This window comes from Gavialis gangeticus, unplaced genomic scaffold (genome assembly GCF_001723915.1).
Source record: "Gavialis gangeticus isolate Ggan-Ray unplaced genomic scaffold, GavGan_comp1, whole genome shotgun sequence".
Classification (NCBI taxonomy): domain Eukaryota; kingdom Metazoa; phylum Chordata; order Crocodylia; family Gavialidae; genus Gavialis; species Gavialis gangeticus.
This window is the reverse complement of record NW_017729014.1, coordinates 16,445,247-16,469,020: the sequence shown is the minus strand read 5'-3', so window position 1 is coordinate 16,469,020 and position 23,774 is coordinate 16,445,247. Positions and strand designations below refer to the sequence as shown.

Here is a 23,774-nt window from a genome sequence, read left to right as displayed (position 1 = left end):
AAAAAAAAAAAAAAAAAAAAAAAAAAAAAATTCCCATGGCTTTAAATGTTTAAACAAAAAGGGTAACTGTCATAACAACACACCCATTCCCTAAAGTGAACTGCTAATAGGAATAACAAGGATGAGTGACTGTGCAAACAAGAAAGAAGTGGATTTGCGTTAATAGATACTCATTTTTCATACTTGGTTTACTCCTTCAATGTAATGGACTAAAATATGGCCTTGGTCAGATAAGCATACCGGGAGTGCTCTACTTGGGTTTAATCTTGGTTTTCTTCCCTTCAAATGCAATCTTTAAAAAGCTGGGGTTGCAGCCCTCCATCTTGGGCCTTGTCTTCTGAAGGGGTGCTGAGCCTGACTAATGCATAGTGGGACAAGGAAATCCCATGCCCTGCTGGCACTGGTGATTTTGCATCCTTAGTGGATCAATTCCCTGTGATGAGGTCAGGATCTGTGCCATATTCCAGATCTACCATGACGCTTGCTGAGGTCCTGGCTCTTTAGGGCCTTTTATATTCACTAAATCTTATTCATTGCTGTGCTCATGACGCATTCTGGTTTCAGCAGTGGCATTTTGCCTAGCTAAATGTCCCTTGATGCTTGTGCAGTGTTGCAGGATACTGCTGAATGGTTTGTTGCCGCCTACCCAAGAGGGGGCTGCATTTCAGTACAAGGTTAAAAACTATCCTCTATAGTTTGGTAAGCTGTTATAACCAACAGCACCAGAAGTGAAACATAATTAAGTATTGTGTGAAACTGGGGCATAAAAAGACTGAAGCCATTTTCAAGTGAAACTGTTAGGCCCATTTAAGAGCAGCTTATGATTTTGAACAGTCAGTATTCAGTACTCATTGTGCATTAAGTTCAAGGCCTAAAATTTAGAATTCGTCAAAAGAAATGCCTTACACAATCTTAGATCAGTTAAAGTGTTTCTATAATAAATTCTTTTAGCGCATACTTTTGTCTAGTTTGAAACACTCTCCTCCGCGCTGTTTGCAGTCCACACGTTTTAGCGGTAGAATGCGAGCCAAAAAGGAAAGTGATTGCTTATGCACTCTGCTTAGGCAATGGAATTTAAAAAGAAAAAAGAAAAAAAATGATACATTACAGTCTCAGTTGCATAAAGCGCATGCTATTAAAACTTACAGTTTCCATCGCAAATTAAAAGGAAATGAAGTTCCAAAGATGGAAATAGCCAGGTTCTTGTGATGATAAATTACAGCTGGCTATGATGTGGCATTTTTAATGTTGCCCTTTAGTTTTATTACCTGGCGAAAGAAATGAGCTCCTAACATACAGGAAAACTAGAGCAGGTTTTTTCCTTGAGGAAATGTTGAGTTTTCGTTCCTGCTAATAGGATATACATGCTAGCTGCATTGTAAATTGTAGCCAATTAGTAAATTAAGATGATGCTATGGTAGTGGTTTTCAACCTTTTTTAATTTGTGGGCCCCTAAAAATTTTCAAATGGAGGTGTGGACTCATTTGAATTGTCAGTGTGGATATTCGCATCCTTTTGATCATGGTAATCTTTCTTGGCCCCCTTAAGCATAGTGCATGGACCCCCAAGGGTCCATGAATCGCAGGTTAAAAACACTGGCCTATGGGAAATGGAAACCTGCAAATGCCATTCCAGGCGGCTATAACCTCATTGTCTGAACAACAGAACAGGATACTTCCACTTTTCACCAGGCAAGATTATAATAGCCATACCAGTAGGGTGATTGCTGCCACGCCATGAGGCATTTGCATGTCATATTTTTTGCCTGAAGCATTCTGAGTCCCAGGTGTCAAGCATAGCTGTGAAAATGTGGAGTTTTCCCCCAGAGTGCATGTACGTTTCTTGGGCAACTGCAACTTCAAACTGAATTGCAATTTATCAACAGATTCTAAATAAATAATCCCTGTTAAGTGGCTATGTAGTCTATTTCTTATGCATAGACTTAAAATTAGTTGTTAACATCACCTTAAAAGGGTCATCTTGTATAGAATATGGAACATCTGGAAGACTTGGGTGGGCAGAAGCACATTTTAACCTCATGCTATGCAGAGGAAATACACTGGCACGTTTCCGTTAATCTGTTGCTGTGTTGTTCACTTAGTGTTTTACATGCAGGGCTTTCTGGGAGTTATGAGCCATTCACAGGATGTGAATACCACCATCAACTTGCAGCCCTTTCTGGGCAACAAAATAGTACCCACAGCACTAAAACCTAACCGGGGACAAGAATTTGAAGGTAGGGCCTTCCTTCCCACTAGAAATAAAGGCTTCCTATGCTGAAAAGAGCTGACAATGAAGTACCTACAAAATGTATTTGCATCAGCTACCTCTTTGTGCTGTACAATAAACACAAGACGTGGTGGTGGTTGAAATTTGAAAGGCATTAAATACAAGCACTTACAATACTTCATTGTAAAGTACAGTGGCCTACGAGGAAGGTCCTTTTCATTGCTGTCTCAGTCATTTCTAATTAACTGTAGCTGTCGTGCTATAGCAATCTCTGTGCTGTCTTAATATCTTATTCTGAATCCTGCTGGACAAAGAAATCATTGCACAAACAAAATGCTTGAATTAACAGTGAACTAAATTCATCAGGCAAATACAGTTAGGGGAAGGTGTAGACCACTATGTTTGGCTGTGCCAAGGCAGTTTTATTTCTAGTCTCTTCCATTTTATTCCCTCAGTTGCTCCTTAGTTGCTCAGGGAAAAAAATAAATCTTATAAATAACTCAAAATCCCAGGCACAGCCCAGGGCCTTGGTGGATTCAGTGGTGTTAGCAAAAAACAGTTCTTACCTAAAGAGTTCTCAAGTTTATGCAATGGCTTAACTAAGTTAATCTCATGTGAACGATGACATTTTCCAAGGGCTGCTGCCTTGGAAAGCAAAGCCACAAAGCTACTTTTCAAAAACTCCTATTTGATCCAGGATGTCCATCTTGAGTATATTAAAGGGGTCTGATACTTCTTTTTTTCTTCTTTTAAATATTTTTATTTTGAGGCCCCTTTAAGGTGTCTAAAGTTAGGTCCCAAAGTCATTAGTCACTTGGACATTTAATCCCTAGAATCCATACAATTTTAAGGAAGTGGTATAGAGTGTTTAAGGGAAAGGAAAATGTTGGCTGTATCTCACTGTTAAGGCTATCTAACGTGGCGCACATGAAATATTGTATTAACTAAAGGATACTTTGAGACTGTGTCCAGACATGGGTCAGTAGACAGGTAGCATCTGAATGTGAAGGCATTGGATCTGATAGTCAGGAATACCATTTTGGGGGATGGTCACATTTTAAGAAACTTCACAATTGAAGTTTCTTCATCATGGGGCATCAGCCACTATTTTGCTGTCTCCTTCCTAGGAGGGTTCTTGTACCACATTATCACACAGGGTTTTTTGTTTTGTTTTGTTTTGTTTTTTTGCGGGGGGGGGAGTACAGCAACAAAATGTACAACTATATTGTCCTTCTCTCAGCTGTTACATGGAAAATATTCTTTTCTTTTGAGTTGCTGTTGTCTTGTTCCATCTACTTCGTTACAGGGCGTAGTAGAAAGTGCATAACAGGAAAAAAATTGGGAAAAAATTGGCTTGGGACAGGTATTTCTGACTTAATTCATTTTTAGTTTGAAATCTGATGTGACTTGCAAGCATTGTCTAAAAATGCTTGCCTCTTGCCTGGTCTAGATTTGAGGCAGAACAGGAAATTGTATGCCATTGGCAAGGATCTCTTGTAGCATCTTCCCCCTTTTAGTGTCCATGAGTGGTCACTGGAGTGAAATCATAAAAAAACAAACAAACCAGATTTACCCAAAGAACCTTGTCTATCATTAAAAGGAAATGTTTACTCACAAAACAAGACATGGCATAGCCACTGGCTTCCTCTCACTTACTGCTTCACAAACAAACTTCACTTTTTTTCCCTGACAAATCCACATCTAAGGGCAGGGGATGAGTTCATTTTCTTAACACGTTCAGTTCTGCTCTTGGAAATTGTTCACAGTGGATCCCTGGGTGAGTGTTAATGTATTTTGTGCTGTGGTGACCTCTTATAGGAACTTAACTGGAAGCTCTCATTCATTTCCTATTGGCATTCAGGTGGTAACAACTTTTTGGCAACTTCATGGTGTAGAACTCTTATTTCATTAATGACTCACTGAATTGTCCAGTTTCTGTGAAATTTTTACACTAGGTAGATATCAGTGGAATAACTTTATCCCTTTTTATTGCAAGATAAGATTGTGCATAGCTGGCTGGCTTGGCTAATTAGGGTCACCATCTTGGATTTAATAAATAGAAGGTAAAGTTTTAGTATTTGTGAATGTGATTGACAGGGCTAATAAGAGCATGTGCTAGCCTACTTTAATGAAGAGATCTGCTCGTGCTTAAATTCTGATGCACAGTAACGCTGCGATTCCTCTTCCATGGCTTTCCTAATCGCATGCTTCTTGTGGTGTCATATCTCAGGGTAGTTTTGGGAGGTGGTTCAGAAGTTTCCTAGTTTCCTAGTTGTTAGGGTTGGAAGGGACCTCAATATATCATGGAGTCCGGACCCCTGCCCTGGGCAGGAAAGAGCACTGGGGTCTCTTCCAGAGTCAAAGGGTGGTGTACTAGCTTGCTGCGCTGCATGGGGAATTGCTAATATGTGCGCACATTTATTATTTTTTCTTTTTGTGATACCAATCAAATTTTGATATTGGCCACCATGGACTCAAACTGGAGTTGTTCCCATTGAAGTTAATGGAGTTACTCCTGATTCTCACTGGTGGGAAATCAGAAACTTGGCCTGTAATCTTGCACTTGGTATGTACTGGATGCATCTATCCTTTACCTCTTTTATACTTCTATAGTTGTCTTAATTCTCCTGATTTAGCAAGCTTTGCTCTTATTTCTCACTATGTGGAACGCTTAGTTTGTCACCCTCAAACATGAGACCCTTTCCAAAACCATGACACCGAAAGAACATGCTCCATTCAGATTGGCCTGTTTCTGTGTTGGAGATCTTGCTGGCCAAGGCACGTCCCTATCTCACAGCTTCGTTTACACGTTATTTTAAAGTAAAACTTGAGTGTTCCCTCACTGCTGTGATGAGTCTGTATGGAAATAAAGCCTTATACACAGGTGGTAGCTTACTTTCCGTGGTACCTTTTCTTTGTTTGGGAGCTTCCTTTCTTCCTGTCCCCTTGTGGTTCTGTCTGAGGAACGAACTCCATTCAAAATCCTAGTAGCTGGAAGTTACAGCAGTGGGCTCGCAGTTGGTTTTGGCCTGATCTGTAGATGTGAAGATGTATCCAACATGGGGCAAGGAAAGAAAAAACGTCAACATGTTGCCAGTGGGTAAAGCCTCTGATGGATCTTCCTTTTTTAGGGCAGATTGATGTAGCACCACTTGGAGTATTGGTGGGATTCATGCTGACCTGTCCTTTCTGGGGTCAGCATGCATTTCCTTAGTATCACAATATAGTTCATTGTACAGTTCAACAGTGACAGTTATGGAAAAGGAGCTGTACAGAGAGCAGTATTTCACCTTGAGCAGAAAAGCTTGAAGTATTTGGTGTACCAGATCCTGTTGTTCACACACAGAACAGGTTACTTCATCGTCTCTTAAAACCTGGGAGGCTGTGCTCTAGTTGCTTCCTTTAAACTTTAGTTTCCAAAATAGAATTTGGAATAAGTGCAGTTCTCAGAAGCGGCAAAGAAGGTGAATAACTTGACGGTGGTATAAATATAAACAGAGAGCAAGGCTCTAACATTTGAGTCATAGACTTTTAAAAAAACCCACAAAACAAAACCAAAAAACCCTGCATTTGTATTTCATCTTACATAAGTCACTCAGTTTAAAAATGCTGGCACGTTTAGTATAACTTTTTTTTTTTTTAACAGTGATATTCAACAGTATACATTTTTAGGGATCTGGAAAATGTTAATTGGGGGGAAATGAGAATGTGTAGAAGAATAGAGAGGGTTTTTTAATAACCATGCTGTCTTACAGTTCTTAAATAGGATAATCTTTAGAAGGAATTTTTTCCCCCCTAAATTCTGATGTTGACTTCCTAAAGGCCTACAATATTTACATTACCCTGGTTATTGCTGCCATACTATGGGGGTGACTAAAAATCTACTTATCTCAATAGATTGTATATAAAGAGAGATGGATGTATATCAATAGATCTTTATAGAAATAAATGCATAATATACATTCATCAAGTTTCTTGAATGGTTTTCTACCAATAATGTTCTTGAAGCCATCGTGAAAGTTGCCTCTGTTTCATTCAATGGCCATAACATTTGAACATGAAAGAAACCCCAAGATTGTGCCATTACTGCTATTATCAGACATTAGGTCCCTGTGAGCACCAAAATCTTTGCAAGCTGCCTCATCTCTGCAAAAATTTTGTTTGATTTACAAAACCAGGGTTTGAAATGTTATAAGGGCAAGCTCCCATATGGTTAGCTATAACTTCCATTTTCAGCCATGGGCACAGAGATACCTGACAGTGAAAAACACCAGCAGGGAAATCTTTTTTTTTTTTTGGGGGGTGGTGTGTGTGTGTGTATTTTTTTTTAACTTCAAAATAGGCTTGAGGGTGTTGAATGTGGCAATCTCCAGATATCTGGGAATTTCTTAACTTAATCAAAATCAGTTTCCCTGCCTCTAACTGGTTTGAAATACAGGCTGTAAGAAAGAGAGATTACTCAAGCTTGGATAAAGCAAACTTCTTTAAAAACTTAATGAGAAATTTTTCAAGAGGAATAGCAGAAATACAAATCTTAATGGGGCATTAATTTTCTTGCCTGCCGCTTGCATGCAATCAATGATTTAACAGAAACTGTGCATAATCTAGTTTCGTGAAGTGTTTGGCCAAGAAAAGGCGGTAAGTAAAAGATGACAAATTAAGTATTGCTATCTTTCCTGTCTATATTTAAGGTAGGGTTGGCTGTTTGACTGGTCATATAAAGTTTGGTCAGTTGACTGATCAAATAGGAGTCTAAAATGACCGAATACGGGCAGGGAGGTACTTCCTCCATGCTGCACTGCCTGCCCACAGAGCACCTGGCTCTGGGCGGCCTGGGGCTGTGAGATGGGCCCTGGGTACCAGCTGCCAGCCGCACCAGTGTGAGGAATTGCCTCGCAGCGGAGAGCGCCAAGCCTCCACAGTGCACCCCGCACACAGACCCTGCACCCCCAGCCCTTGATAGTAGGTTGTGTTTATCAGTTAAATAGTTAACTGATATAATTAAGAAGAGTTTAAACAGCTAATTTTTAAAATGTTATTTTACCCCTAGTTGTTATAATCACAGAAAGTATCCCTATAATATTTAACCAATCTTTGACCAGTCAAAAAAGATGCAGTCAGTTGACTAGTCAATTGTCAATATTTGACCGGTCGATTGGCCAGTTGCCAACCCTCATTTAAGGTACAACCCTCTTCGTATATCTTGTCTAAGTGATGGAAATGTATGTGAAAACAGCTGGGCAGTTTTTGCTGGTTTGGCAAATAGCAACACATCGCATTAATGCCTCATTTTGTAAGTCTCAAATGTGGGATGTTTATAATTTGTATAGAATAAAGAGAGCAAAGCAGATCTGTTAGTGTTTGGTTATTCTGTCCTCTAAGGGGAAAAACTTTGGTTAGTTAAGACTCATCACTCCTTACTGTAGTGTTTAGGGAGGCCTGCTTTCTATAGGATGGGCTCCCTTTTCCCAGGGAAAAGTCATTGCAGATGTAGGTTTTGTAGCTGTAAATATTTGTGGGTTCATCTGAAGTTATTTATATGGCATCAGTAGTGCTGCATAATTCTTCATGCCCATAAAATGGCAGACTCAAAAGTGAGAATAAAGTCAGCCCGCAAATTAGTAGGTGTTAAGAAAATTGCTGAAGTGATTCTTCAGAATCTAAGGACTTTGCTACCTCTTTTCCATAGAACGGATTGAGAGTTATCAAAGGTATAAAGGGAAGTTAGATACCTAGTTGTCATTAGTGTTATGGAAAAGAATGCCTTCAACTGAGAATTGTATACTGTACACAAGGAAACCTGGTAATGGAGACTTATATGGACACGCAATACCAAATACTGATGGCTGCTCTTACAACCTTAAATAGCTGGACAGGTTACATCTAAGACTTTGAGGATGTACTCCTGAATCGGGCAGCAGCATCTTTCTTTACTCCTCAGACTTTTAGCAAAACCAAACCAGAGGCAGGCCAAAGTTATACTTGGCCACTGAGCCCTGTTGTCTTCAGTAAATCTTTGACCTGTATGGGAGATAATACACTGGTCTGACGTAGTGTAACACTTTTTGTGCACAGGTTCAACATTCCTTAGGAATACAACTCCATGAACAACATCCTGGTTCATATCTGTCTTAAAACATCCTTTATAGTTCAAGCAGAGCACATAATTGTTATATTTCTGGAAAAGTATGTAATCTCTTAAAAGATCTATAAATCAGGAAGCAAATATTTAGAGAAATGTTTTAGAAGGCAAAGGGTCCTTGCAGATATTTCCAATTTACAAAGCTCCAGCCCCATTCTTCTTGCACTGGCTTTACCCCACTGTGACTCCCCTAAAAGCAATGGGGTTCATTCAGTTTTGTACTCATTTAAGTGAAAAAAAAATTGGGCTCTTTGGCCAATTCTTTCTGAAGAAAGAACGATGCAGCAGCAAGAAAATGAGAGGACCCGGCAGCATGGCTCCATCGTTAGCAGTGTTTCTTGCCGAACAAACCCAACTCAGACTTTTAATCCTGTAGATCCTCTTCTGGGTGGGGAGTGATAACTGTCTGGTTTTCTTAAATCACCCTGTTGGAAAGCTTGGGGAATAACATTTAAAACACCAAGGCATTCTGATATTTTAGAAACAGACTTAACCTGAGACACCATTGTAAACGGTGACAGGACATTGTAACATCTTTCAGCGTGGGCCACTAAGATGAGATGCTCCCATGCCGATGAAAGCACAACTGTTAGACTGGATGCAGGGTTTGAGAAGTGGATGGAAGAGGTGCCAGCATGATATGCTGATCTAACGTACACACGTTCAGACAGTTTTATGCAATCTACTTCCTCTTGTTTTATCCATGATCTGGACTTAACAATTGGAAATAATCTATCCAGGACATGTGCTCACATTTTGAATGGTTTGCGTGGGTTTAATACAAATATTAAGGATGCTAATTATTATGACCGACTGGAAATTCTCACTTTGTAAGCACTTGCATGGGCACTTCTGTCAACTAATGCAAATAGCCTCATACCATCTATACCTGGGTTGTGTTTGGATGGGCACCTGAATTCAAATTAGATGGATGAGTTGTGGGTGGCCTTGTTTGTGTAGAGTGGGTTAGGGAGTAGGCAGGAAACGTATAGACTTTTGTGAGAAGAAAACCTTTTCTTTTTCCTTTTTCTGGAGTCTAATTCTGCTCAACGTGTGCTCTTTGGCTTTGGGTGGGAAGGAAGGAAGGAAGATTGAGGGTTTGTTCAGTGGGGTTTGTGTTTTGGGGGTGTTTTTTTGGTAAGTGCTCTTTTAAATTTGTGGAGACTTAGAGAAGTTTCTCTGTACCAAAAAATTAACACACACTGTCCTTTGTAAAACAGAGCATTTTGAGAACGGCTGTGGCTGATTGACTAGGAGTTGAGGTTCTAATGTTGTGGGTATAGGAAAAGCAAAGTGCTCACACGGGCAGCAAATTCCCTCCCCCACCAGTGCACTGGGCCCTAGCCCTGTTGGGATCCCACTGACTTTAGAGCAGCTACTTTGGTGTAAGGATAGACTTAATCCTACTTTTATAAGGCTGTTGGGTCAGGGATGTAAATGGGTAAACATACAGAACCAGCTAGTGGTGGTTTGCCATTAGTGAAAACACCACAGATGGGTTTCGGTGTCTCAGGTGTTGACTTTTTGAGCATCGCAGCAGAGAGATTATTGCTCTAGATGGCAGCAGTACTGGTCATAAGTCAGGTGAAAACTTTCTGGAGACCAGTTAGAGTCAAAGCAATGTATCTATTGGCAATGCGTGTGGTGAAAGGCAGTGGGAGATGGTCACCACTGCTTGAAGAAATGAGGTCTGATGCCAATGACTCTGAAGACATCTGGGCCAAGATAGTGGAGTCGCTTGAAGACGTTGCATTTCTATAAGGTCACTTGATGAGGGAGAGCAAACTAGGCCATGATTACGTAATGGAAATGCCCACCCTTGCCACCTCCACTTGTGTATGTTGCTTGGCTTTTTTTGCAGGTTTGTGTGTCATTAAGACCATCACAGAAGGTGGCATACAACTAAAAATTCTTGGTTCGGACCTCCTTGTGCAGGCAGATGGGTCCCTTGGAGAGAGCAGTTGGAAGCTGGCAGAAGTAAAGCTGGAGTGTGGGCTTTTTAGCAAATTTTAATTCTCTGCCTCATTGTTAGCTCAGGAAAGCTTAGGGGACAGATGCCAGAGATGCATTTTATCTTCAGAAGGAAAAATACCAGTGAATATAGCATATGATCAAGAATTTGAGTATATAGACAGAGGAATCCAGGACCAAATGGGGCCCATCCCAGATTCCTAAAGAAAGTATCCAAGCCAGATGTTTATAGTTCCTTTGGGACAGTCAGGCACTGATGGATTGGTGACAAGTAGCAGAATACATGTTTTAGGCAGGTTCAGAGATCTGAAGTCTAGTTAAATTGTAGGATGGTTGACATGACCACTCAGAGGAGGAACACATCCAACAAATCCAGTGGAGGTGTTCAAGTGTGCCACTGGGGGTGAAGTTGTGGACCTCGTCAGTCTTGAAGAAGGGTTATCGCTGTACACCAATGACACTTGCACCCAGAAGCATTAGACAGTATAAAGCTTGAGAGCAGTTTTCACTGCTGAGCTAGAAGGAGGAAACATATACAGCAAGATGTTTGTCGGCTGAATTGAGTGGACCACTCTCTTTTGAAGAGCAAAGGAATTTAGAAAAATAGTGACTTGTTAAACAAGTGGTCTATGCAATGTGGAAAACCATACGCTGACAGCGAAAGACCAAATAATAGAAACAACATTCCCCAGTCTTCATCAGAAATCCAAGCTGGCAAAGGAATTGGGGTTATTTTTTATCCAGTTCAAACATTTCTATTTTATTAAACATCAGAGAGAAGTCAGAATTCTGGTGGTTATAGCTAAAGGTGAAATAGCTTGAATGATGTCCAAGACCTCCATGGGTGCAGTTGGGATGGTTTCAGATCTAGTTACTGGAGGAGAATTCTGGGGCTCTGGAGCAGTCCTTTGTCAACCTTTTTTGTACCAGGACCCATTTGGAAACATCAATGGTCAGTCCTGACCCAGTGCCCCTCATTCCTGACCTGTGTGTGGGGCAGGGGGTGGGTGTGTGGGACATGGGGGGCCCCAAGCAGTCCCTTGCAGGCTGTCAAAGGAAAAGCCACAGTTTCCTACCTTTTTATCCTTGAAAGGAGAATCCATGTTTAAAGTTTGTTCATGACCCTTTCATATCTTCTTGCAACCCCCTTTTGGGTTGCGACCCACGGGTTGAGAAGCACTGCTCTGGAAGGTAACTGGAATGAATGATACAGAGACTTTTGAATTCTGTTTTCAGAACCTAGAAATGAGGTCTCTGTCCTTTACAGAATATAAAAGGGATTTGGGAAATATGTGATTTTTTTTTAAAGGAATGAGAAGAAATAGTAGATTTGGCCTTCTGCAATATGCAAGATTAGGAAGGGTTTTGGGCTTTAAATGCAGTTCCCTTGTGTGGAACTGATAGAATACCTTGGCTTTTTTATTTTTGTAACTTAGAAACAAGTAATTGGAGAATGCAGGCATTGCTGCTGCTTTGGAAGTGAGATGAGAGATGGGCATTGATTTCCAGGTTTCTTCCATCTAGATATTTTTGGTGTTCTTGGCCCACTCCTGAAGCTTTAACTTCAGAGAGTATTTTGCCTAAATACTTCAGGTATGTTAATGTTAAACACTGATTTTTACAAAAAGAATGTCTGGAAATAGACAAATGACCTTTGCAAGGATTCAGATTACAAGAAGGCTTTATAGAATGTCAGAATAGATTAATAATACTGTTAATAAGAATGATAATAATGATGGCAAACCTAGAGACTAAAGCATGCTGAAATTTAACATTATGGCCACAGGTTCAGATGGTACTGCACCCTGGCGTACGTCACTAAGGCTGTGTATTGCAGAAGTCTGGGAAAATAATGATGGCATTGACAGCAGCCTGCCCAGTGTCTATATGGGGATGGCATACAGTGTATAAATCCAGATTCCAAGGTTGCAATAATACCACAAAAATAGATACCAAACAGCAGAGCCAATTAATCCTTTCACACAGTGACTATAAAGTTCTGATATGCATAAATCAGTATTTTCTGCTAGGCCACCATGTGCCTGGTAACATTTTTAAGGCAATATGCTCTTTAAAAAAAAACCTTCTGTGCAAATTCAGTTATGTAAACCTAGATGTGAGTAGCACCCACACATTTTTTTTTTTTTTTTTGCAATCGGCATTAGGAGCAGCACATAACTGGCTTGTAAGGTGGAGACCCTTATTAGAGGAAGTATTGTTTTATGTGAACAGAAGACATCTGGTTTATATAAAACAGCTACGTGCATTCGTTTCAAGGATTATAGCTACAAATATAGCTCCACAAGACAGACATTTCATAAAGAACCCAGCATTTTTCAGAGATTCTTCTAGAGTCATCTATACTCATGTACTGACAATAGTAATAAATTTCTATGGAGAAGTCTGTGAATTCCAGAGGTTCTGCAAATTATACCAACTGAGCTGTTACTGGCCTTTTAGGAATAATACAGAGTTCCCTGACCTTTATATTTGCACACAAGAGACCACGTTTTTTCTCTTTCTCTTTTTTGCTTTTTCCTGTTCTAATTATTTTCAAAGCAAATGGGGAACAGTCCATAGTAGTGGAAGCACTAATTTATTTACTGAAAATACAAAATGTTACTTTCAAAATTACTTAACTCAAGCAACAACAGATATACACAGAATGGGATTTTACACATGTTGGACAGAAATAAGAGAATCAAGCCACGACCAGAAAGATTCCAGAACTGCAAAGATGTGTTTGATTTGATCCTAACGTGTGAAGAGAGAGTCTATGATCAAGTAGTAGAAGGTAAGGACCTTGGATGGTTAAACCAATTTTCTTTTGATTCCTTTTCTGAATTTGAAGACAGACCCAACTGCTGTTAGCTGGAAGATCCATCTAGGAAAGAAGTTGGAACCCAGGATTTAGGGGCCTTGGCCAAATATTTACACCAAATATTTATTTGCAAAAGGCATTGGTAGCTCTTCAGTGTGTTGTGCAGGTGTGCCACCTTGGAGGGTAGCAGGCATTCTTCCTTCTCTAGGTACAGGATTGGAGAGGCAGTCACGGGAACCCAAGTGGTCTGGCCGAGTGAGGTTTTCAAAATGCTCCTGGGGTTGAAGCGTAGCAGGGTGGATGTGATGGGCACTCTAGATTTATGATGAGGCCACCTCCTTGTAAGTCAGGAGATGAAGGAAGCATCTGACTTCACTCAGTGCAGAAGTTGTCTTCTGCACATGCAGCGATACAGAAGACCAGGTGTGTCCATTAGTAATACAGCCAAGGTCACGTTAAGAGTAACCAGGATCTCATAACTAAAGCTAACCCACTGCACTGTGTCCACACACCAGCATGTTTCTTGGCACTATCATTGCTTGGACATGCTGGTCTGACCATATCTGCCACACTATATGACTGGGTCTGAGTATCCTGGGAGAGCTGCCTAGATTTTTCCCTGTGGTATTGATTCAGCTGAAGATGCCAGGGGCAGAGGGTTGTGGGTGTCATTTCCACCGAGCACAGCACCACGTGATGTCTCCCCTGCCCACACAAATCCAAGTGTGACATGGTTGGGAAGACTGAGATGATTTTTATGCTTCTGGCTCCTTTGTGTTTTTCCCTGCACTCAGTTTAATTTGTTGCAAAAGAACAGGCCCAAGTTATGTCGTCTTCTGGACTTCTCACAAGGTGTTGCACAGAATGAAATGTCAGAGGTGTTAAAAATGAACTTCAGACAAAAAAGTGCCATGTGGTTTCAGCGGTCTGTTAGTGAACATGCATTTTAGGCACACAGCAAATGTTGTAAATAACATTTGGAAGGCAATGGACACTTGTTATACAAGCTTGGGCAGTAAATCTAGTGGTCTCTCACAGAAAGTCCCCATCCCTTTACTTGTTTAAGTATTTACACTTAAATGCAAGGTTTCAGTGTAACACAACACCTGTCTACTTGTGCGCATGCACGTAAATACTTTCCCCTCTGGTCTTTTTCAGAGGTGGTTTCTCCATTCATAGAGTGGCCCTGATATGTAGCATGTGTCACCTAGACTCTTGACCATGTGAGGAGCATGAGAGCCTCTCGCTACTTTTCTGGGTACTTCTGAGCCTAGTCATCAAGCCATTGGGAGTTTTCTTTGGGTAGCAGAGGCCTTTGTACTGACTGGTCTTCAGTGGCTGGTGAAAGGAATCTGTAGCTGTTTTCCAAAGCGAACATACAAGCGTTCATTGTAACAAACACAAGAATTGCAGTTTAATACCCAACTGTAAATCCTACAGCCTGGGCAGCCTCTAGGCATGATGAATGCTTCCCTTTCGGCTTTCCCTCTATATCCATAAAACACCATGGTGAACCACCCAGTATCCTCATGAAGGGCCTTGCCGTGACGATGCTTTCCTCTGACTAGCATGTGACACCAGTATTGAATCTTATTAGCCTTCACAGCAGAAACATCTCTTGGTTCAGCATCAGTCAGCTGCAGAGTCCCCAGGGCTGTCCTTCACTCCTGCATTTATAACAGCCTTGCCCCCTCCACCACTTAGGCTGTGCCCTGGCTCAGCTCTTGGCAGTGAGCATGACCTGCCAGACAAATTACCCTTGACCTTTCTTGACCGCTTCAGAAATGGCCCTGGAACGTGTGGCAGATATGAGACATCCTATTTCTAGGCCCTGCTTGTCAAGCAGCCCCATCTCACCTGACATGCACAGGAGCAGAGCATTCAAACCAGACATCTTGGTCATCTCTTCTTCCTTCTTTGCTCTTCCTTCCCACATTCAATGTAGAGTACATGAATTACTTGGGAAACTGGCTGGTCCCATCCACGCTGCACCATAACAGTCATAGGCAGGGTCAAAGTAAGGCATGCCAGAAGTCACGAGCCATGGGTTGAAATCCCACACAGGCCCGCAGTCGCCTATCCACCAGCCTGGTTGTGAACTCACTGAAAGCTGTAGCACATATGACCCCATAGTCTGAACGCTCTCCAGATCGCATGGTGGTATCAAGGAAAACTGAGAGTATGTAGGAAGAAAAAAAGGAAAGCTGGTTCCTGTGACCCTTAAAAAGAAAAGCAACTCGCATAAAGCTGTGATGCTCCATAGCAAAGCTTCTGCTCCATTATTTTACTAATGAGTCCCGTCAACATTATCATCACTATAAGTTGCACGCTCTGCCTCATGAGGTTGGGCTTTTACTACTCAATAGGAGTTAAAAACTCCTGCATTAACCATCCCTGTAAGTTCAGAGCGCTTGGCTCCAGCACAAGGTGTTAAAATCAGCATGGAGTACAGGCAGGGTCTTAAGAGAACCATACAGCATAGATGTAATGACATTTTGCAGTCACATTGCACTTTTTATCCATCACAGAGGTAAGAGGTATTGTCTCCGTCGTACAGCTGGGGAAACAGCTCTTGCTTGGGGTTTAATAGTGAGTCAGTGTCAGTACCTGGAACAGCACCCAGCCTCTTGCTGTACTCACTAGACAGGCTCCCATGATGGTGAGGGAGTTGCCTTTAAATTCACAGGGCAGCCATGTGAATCTAGGATCTTATACATTTAAGAGAGTTCCTGCTTGCATTCTTAATCTCCGTTGTCATGTTGCCAGCTGTATAAAGCACTGTGCACTTGCTTCGGGTTTGTCATCTGAACAGTGGCAGAACTCGGGGCTTGTTAAGGGAACTGGTTTGAAATGACACTGATAGGTTTTATGAGCAATAGCTCTGAGATCTGAATGAATATCCTGTCAGAGAGCAGCCTTTGCCCTGGTATTTTAAGAGAGCATTTCTTGCATAGGGGTTGGGAAGAGAGGGCCACCACTTGTTAATTCACACATTGTGCACCTCTTTCTCTGTGTGATGACACCCTTCAGAAATAGCAAATGAAAGAGCTTGAATTCTGCCAAGTGGCTCCTGCTGTGAACGGAGACTGAAATTTTAAAGTGGAGTTTCTGGACGGGTTGGCCAAGCTGATGTTGCAGGAGGCAGGCAGGAGTGAGAGCCTCTCATTGTTAATACAGGGCACTTTAATGGAAGCCTGTAGTGCAGAGAAGTACAACAATATCAGATAATCCACAGCCTTGCAAAAACTGCTTACCTGGGAAGAGCTACTTGTTTTGCGTTGAATGAAATGCATTATGATCCGGATTTTCTAAAGTGACTAGAAATCCTGAATGCTTTGATTTTGGGGGGAATCCAGCTTGAGACACCTTTAAACGACCCAGTCTTCATGGTGTGAGCACAGAGCGTTCTCTAAGAATCAGACCTCTGAGTCACAAGGCACTGTTGACAATCTTGGCCTAGGTCTTTCAATGGCCATTGAAGTAAATTCTGGGCAAATAGCTCTTCTGCCTGGACTGATAAACTCTCATGGCCATTTTGCAGGGCAGATTGATCATTTGATTTCTCTAGTCCATCTCTTGTCTTGCAAGTCCCTTGGGGCTCTGCACAACAAAATAGAAAACCACACAATGAACTGAGCTCTTAAAACAAGGTTGAGGGAAGACTAAATTGGGATGCCACTTTTCTTATTTCCCTGCCACCTTCCCCTTAAGAATATTCTGCGTGAAACATGATTTTTCATGAAGGGTCACTCTTCTCTTGTCTTGTCTGTTCCCAACTAGATTTAAATTCCAGAGAACAGGAGACGTGCCAGCCAGTACATGTGATCAACGTGGACATCCAGGATAATCATGAGGAGGCAACCTTGGGAGCTTTTCTTATCTGCGAGCTATGTCAGTGTGTAAGTATAAAGTCCATGTTTCCTATCCATGCCTGGGCCATAGTTGATTTCTTTTTTTCTAACTTGATTACAAGTTGGTTGATTTCTTTATTATTTAAAAAGAAAGGCACTTCTTAGAGTGCTGTCTATGGAAAATGATTAAGTTTTATGTGAAGCTTTACCTAAAGCAAACTCCATGTCAACAGTGTTTCCAAAATCTTTCCCTGGGATTTTTCTTTGGCGCTGATGAGTCTACATGGATGAATCATCATTGAATTAATGTTTTTTTAGAGGGGAAAAAGAATGTTCAAAGCAAATATATAATTAGCCATGATACTTGTGCTTGATGAATGCTCAGTGCTTTTAGCTACTATTGTTTAAATGCAGTATTGCACCGCACTGAATACGTTGGCACGTATTAAACATCAAGCTCTGGATATGCCAATGTTGCGCTCACTACACACGTATAGACTATTTCCATTTAGTAGAACCGTCCCTTTATAAAAGTGGTTCTTATTATGCATGACTGATGTTTACATGTCATGTTCTGAGTCATTACAAATAGGTGGAAAATATCTTGCACAAGTTGTCTAAAATAATCCCTTGTTTGTGTCTGTGGGAGAAGCCTCAATTAGACCCATCCATTTTCTACCTTATGATTCTTAAACCTACCACCTGGAAGAAGGCTTCATGGAGCCAGCAATGCATGAGCTGGTTGATGCATTCTGTTCCAGAGAAGTCCACTGAGGGCACAGAGAAATATCCTTCACCTTTTCAGAGGGTTTAAAGCTAATGAGCCTGAATATTCCACTATCGTGGCAGACTGGTAATTCTGCCCACTGGCCTGTCCATTCTATTCTGCCATAATCCTTTTTGGATGCACAAACCTATTGTGGGCTTGATGGTGCAGCTCGGCTTCCAAGTCTCCTGGGCTTGCTTACACATATAGGGTGAAACTCTCATTGGCTTTGTTCCTTTTTGGGAGGGTTTTCTTCATGACAGGAGCACAGCCAACCCTATATGTTGCTGAGAAGGTCCTTAGGTTAGTGTTTATTCTGTATTATAGCTGCCCATGCTGACCTGGGTAAGGACGTCACCAGTATGTTTTTGAACAGGAAGTGAAAGAGCTGTGGATTAAAATTCCATATGTATGCTCGCTGCAGCAAAAGATAATGCCTGGCTGTGCTGGTTAGAGAAACAATGGTCAAAGGCTGCTCATAGTACAGGCCAGAGGCATCTGTTTCCCTTCTAAATAGACCTGCCAAGAAGTGGAGCTGTAGTGCAGGTGGGATCATGACCTGTGTTTTGCAGTCAAACTGAAGGCTTGGATTAATCTTGACATACAGCTAGGGTACCATCCGCACTGCTGATTGGAACAGAGCTGTAAGTGGATCAGGATGTAATGAGGTTGTAAGTTGCCCCCCTGGCCTAGCTGCCCTAACGTGAATGGGACTACTGTATTTGAACCTGATTCTGTTGTCAGTGTAAATATGGCCAAATGTGCCAGAGAAGGTCTGTGTAAGACCTTTTGGAGTTGTGTTCTAGTGTTTTGTGAAATCAGCTGCTGAGTCTTTTTGGTATCAAAGTGGTACAAAATTACTTGCAAATATTAAGACTTCATGTCATTTTTTTTATGGAACATACAAGTGTTAGATGCTTTGGAAATTATTGTCTAATTACCAACTAAATCTTCATCAAAGCATAAATTGATCTATCCTGCTATTTGAAACTTGGAAAATAGCCCTTAGCGAAGAGGGGGGTTGCAAATGACATCAGCATTGCTCGGTTCTGATTACTGATATGTTCTTGCTCTCCTCCATAGATACAACACACAGAAGATATGGAAAATGAAATAGATGAGCTGTTACAGGAATTTGAAGAGAAAAGTGGAAGGACTTTTCTTCACACTGTCTGCTTTTATTAAAGCACTTCTGTCTTAGGCCTTAATACAGATGAGAGAAGCATGTGTGTAAGGTTCTGATTATACTGTACTTTCCTGGAAGATGAACTTTGATCCTTTTTTTTTGTTTGTTTGTTTGTTTTGTTAATAATTTTACTTTTCAGTGTTTTGTTTGTATGTTTCAGGTATTCTGCCACAGGCAGGCAGAGATACTGGCTGAATTGTACATATGCAAATGATTAAAAATATACGTAAAGGCCATCTATTTAAAAATACAAATCAAGATTTTTTTTAAATCCTACTTTAATTGTTACAAGTGGGGTTTTAATTATAAAGAGAATGTTTCTTGAATATGATACAGTTTATATTGTATTTTTCCAGCTTACAAATGTATTTTATTTTACCTGTGTATTTTTTTTTCTTATTTTAATGTAACTGACTGAATGGCTGCAATATGTGAAGATGTGAATGGAACAATGGAAAATTAGTATCTGTATATTATTAGGTATAACATTGGAAGCATCCAATAAAAGTGGAAATCTCCAATTCTGCCCAATCTCTTTGTCTTCACACCAGAAGCTGGAAAATTGGGCATTTTGCTTCTTGTGGTGAAACTGAAGCCCCGTTGAAAAGGTGGTTCCATACAAATTACCCAATTGAAGAGGATGGTCTTGTAGTTAAGGCCTCTGAATTAGGACCTCAGAAAATCAAGATTCTCTTCCTAGCTCAGCCAAAGATTTCACATGTGACTTCGGGCAACTCAGTAAATCTCTGATGCTGCTGTGGGATGAAATGAAGTCAATAGGGCCCTGCCTGCAAACTCCTCATTGCAGGAATCCAGGCCTCAAGTTCTGTGCCTCATTTTCCTATGTGTCCTGTATTCCTTGGGGTGCTGTGAGAGTATAAAAAAGCCTTTGAGGCCTTAAAGTTACAGTGGCTAAGAGCCGCAATAACAGATGTCTTCAGTCTAAAGGACGGGATCCTCAATAGAAATAGTTTAAAGATATTAAAGAAGTGTCTTTTGGGTCTAAATATTCCCTTCCAACGCGGTGAGTTATAAAGCAAGCTTGCATTGGACACTGACGCGTTCCTTATAAAAAGGGCAATGTCTCAGTCTAGTCTTCTTAACAAAACAATGGAATGCCAGAGATAAAAAGCCTGAACAGTGAAAAGTAAACTGGATTAATAGAAATTTGGAATTACCAAGTGAAGTGCTACTGGTTGGTTAAAGGCCAGAACACTCCTCGGTTGGTATGGCTTGTTTCAAAACACCCAGAGGATTTTGAGAACTAGATTTGTCCCCCATACTGATGATGTATGCAGAGGAAATGCAGAAGACCTCTGCTTATTAACCCGATATTGGGGTAGGACTCGGGACTCCTGCGTTTCGTTTCCATCATGTGATCTTGGACAAATCACTTGACCCGACCCATTTCACGAGAGTCGTTACACTTAAGTTGACTTCCATGGGATTTCAGTGCATGCTTGAAGCTAAGCGAGTACCTAAGTGTTCTCCTGAATCAGGTTGTCTGGGGATGATTACCTTGAGATTATGTGAAGTCTCCTGGAAATGCCCCAATCTGCCACTTACGTCCTTTATTAACAAACATGGATCCCTTAAAAAAGGACACTTTCTTGTTTCAATGTCGGGTGTCAACAATGCTGGAGGGAGGGGATTTAAAAGAGGGTATTTGTTAAGCAAAATCATGTTGTGTTTGTTTTCTCATCTGGTGCATTTTGTTCCTTGAGGCTATTTCCTTAAAGGCAGGACTTCACTGAACTTTGTCTGCTGCTTTTTTGTTGGTTTGTGACATCAGAGCTGGTTGCTGTGAGAATATTTGCAATCAAAGACGAAAGGGTAAAATGGCTCTGGAAGGGCTGAACTGCCTAGAGACGGATCCCTTTAAGAATGAGACATGCCGTGCATCCCTCCCATCACCCGGACTAATTTCCAGAGACCGAATAGAGGTGAGGTAGGATTGTTTTCTACCACTCCGTCCAGGAGATCTAGTGTTGAAGTGATCTGCTTTGTTTTAAACACTCTTTGTTGTTGCAAGAAAAGTCTAAACAGAGGATATTATTGGACATGTGTCAATAAACATGGGTTTTGGTAGCTTCTGCTTTAAGTGTGTGTCTGTATATAAAGTGTTGTGGAATCAAAATCTGTCACACTCACAGCACTACTATCTATGTGCACGACTAGGAGAGAATCCTGACTGTAGCCATTAAGTGTAGATTTATTTATAGAAACTTTAGTAGTTTGACCCAGAGTTCATTTTTTTCCAAAATGTGAAGCTGCTGTTCTGGCAGAAGATTGTCGTCTTATTCCTCTCTTTCCCTCTTCCTCCCCTGCAACACCCCCCCCCCCCCCAAAAAAAAAAAAAAAAAAAAAGCACACATAGGAAGCTTTGATCAAAAAGAATGATAGGAGAAATGGGTATTATGGAACAACCTGTTCCTTTTTACATTGCGCCTTGTTGCTCACAAATGAAATTTAAATTGGGAACTAATAAATTCTCTCTCGAGCAGGAGAGAGAGTGCCGATATTACCAATCTCCAAATTTCATTTGCCAAGCTGTGTGCTGAAGCGTGTTTAGTTAACAGCTGCCTGGATGTATAGACAACTGTTAAGAATGGCCCACAGCCCAATGCAAAGGCTTTCTAATTGCACTGCATGGAGATTGCTTCTCAGCCTTATCTTGCTGCGCTGCCTGCCTGAGTCACTCTGTGCTGACACACGTTGATTCAAAATGAAATGTATGCGGTGGCAGAGGCAGGATGGGTTTGTCTTCTATACAGAGCTGTGCATTTCTCTGCTGATCCCCAGTGCCTCTTTACCCAAGTCCACAACGGAGCCTGGTGACTGAGGGAACATTTTTGGGTACTTACTTTAAAAAACAAAAAACAATACAGATACCCCCCCACTCCTACCCAACCCGTCTTGAGCAATCAAGGTCAAAACTAACATCACTGCCAAAAAACTGCTTTTCAAGGTAAGGTTTGGACTGAGGGGAATAAAAGGAAGAGTGATGAGTCTGCCATTTTGAATAACGTGACGACACTCCATCAACCTACTGGGCTACGTTGTGAGGGAGGAAAACAAAAGCTCTGAGATGCAATTCTGCACCTCTCACCAGGCCGTCCAGATGAAAGCGGGTGTAGGATTCCAGGGTTTCCTCTGCATGGCTGTTGTGAGGTTGCTGAGGAGAAGGAATTTAGCAAGGGTGTGTTTGGAAGATTTCACGCTAAATAGTCTCCTGAATAAACCCTTGTGAAATTCCCTCCCAGGCATGTCAAGATATCCACACAGTGAAGAACACCAGATTGCTGAGTCTGTGTTTCTCTTTGTTTTTCTTTTACAATCCCCACTATGTTGACTTGCCGTGAAAGGCCACATTGATTTAAGAATCGTTTACGTTGATGTGTAAGTCTTTACAAGGCTTGTTCCCTCTTGTTGCTAAGAGGTTGGCATTATTTCTTCTGCTTGTGGATCACCCACCCATGAATTTGGGAAGGTTTCCACCTCCCGGGGCCCTAGTCCTTCAGAGGCTCCAGCCTTAATGGCTCTAGGGGTTTGCTGTGAGAGATGTGGAATTGTGCCAGTGTCCAGATCACAGTTTAACACCCCTCTTTTTACAGGAGTCATTTTGGTTCAGTGTCTCGGTTTTTCCTGCTGCGTGTTTTATCTCGACTTGTCCACAAAGTTCATAAAACTTGATGAAGGATCATTCTTCTCTTTTGTCAGAGGTCTCAGGATAATGTCTTTCAAATGGGCTTCTGGAAATAAGAATTGGTGATTAAAGGCAAATGTGTTCTTGGACTGACACTGCTGATCTTTCATCTTCTGCGTGTTTTGTTTTTTTTCCCCCTGCATGGCTTTCCACTGTTGCCATAGGAGTAAGTGCAAATGATTCAGTAGCTCTGCCTACAGTGAAGCAGAGAACCTCTCCCTAGGCTTGCAGTATTGCTGGAGACAACTGAGAAGTCTGCCCAGATGCTCTAGAGCAGTGGTTCTCAACCTTTTTTGTAGCAGGACCCATTTATAAACATTGATGACCAATTCTGACGTAGCCCCTCACTCTGGACCTGCTGCCCCCAGGCCCCAGCCTCCCCAGTGTGTGGGGCAAGGAGGTGTGTGTAGGGACTCTGCCAGCCTGCAAGGGAAAAGCTACGGTTTCCCATGTTTTTCTCCTTTAAAGGAGAATCTATTTTTAAAGTTTGTTTACAACTCTTTCATATATTCTTGAGACCAACTTCTAGGTTGCAACCCACAGGTTGAGAAATGCTGCCCTGGAAGATGGGAGCCACCCACCCTCCCTGCCTAGTTTCTTCTGTCCCATGTCTGCAAGTGCCAGGAGTGATGCATGCTGTTCAAACAGTCACCTATGCTGGGAGAACTGCCCTTGGCCCACAATGGGGAAAGCCCCTAGTTAACAACACTGATAGGCAAGCACCAGTAAGAAAAGAAACTTCTGCACCCAAACCAGATCACCTGTGTGTTTTACTGCTGCTTATGAAAGCAGTTCCATGATGCTATCCTGAGTCCAATCCTTCTCTCTCTCCCCTCAAAGTGGGACTGTGTTTTTTTTGGTCCATGATTGTACAGGAGAGCTAGAAGACTTCTACTGTAAGCAGCCTCCTGTGCGTCTCCTAACAGCTTTCGTTGCTAGGCTGGGACCCACAACTCACTGGGGGAACAAACTATTTTGAAAATGTTTAAATCTGCCTGTGAACCATCCAACATGGAAGCATGCAAGTTCACATTCCTCATCCAGCCCGGGCGCCACAGTACGCATCCTACGTGGGCAGCCATGGAAGGTAAGGACTCTCGAT

General features: G+C 41.6%; 1 protein-coding gene across 1 annotated transcript in view; it reads left to right on the top strand.

Moving 5' to 3' along the window:
• The window catches only part of SSU72 (SSU72 homolog, RNA polymerase II CTD phosphatase), a 76,338-nt gene extending 55,284 nt beyond the window's left edge, over nucleotides 1-21,054 (top strand). The window contains exons 3-5 of the mRNA XM_019511856.1: nucleotides 12,997-13,136; nucleotides 16,944-17,062; nucleotides 18,864-21,054. Coding sequence (XP_019367401.1) covers nucleotides 12,997-13,136; nucleotides 16,944-17,062; nucleotides 18,864-18,965 — 361 coding nt within the window. The 3' untranslated portion in view covers nucleotides 18,966-21,054. The remainder of the gene's footprint in view (nucleotides 1-12,996; nucleotides 13,137-16,943; nucleotides 17,063-18,863) is intronic.
• The last annotated feature ends 2,720 nt before the right edge of the window (nucleotides 21,055-23,774 follow it).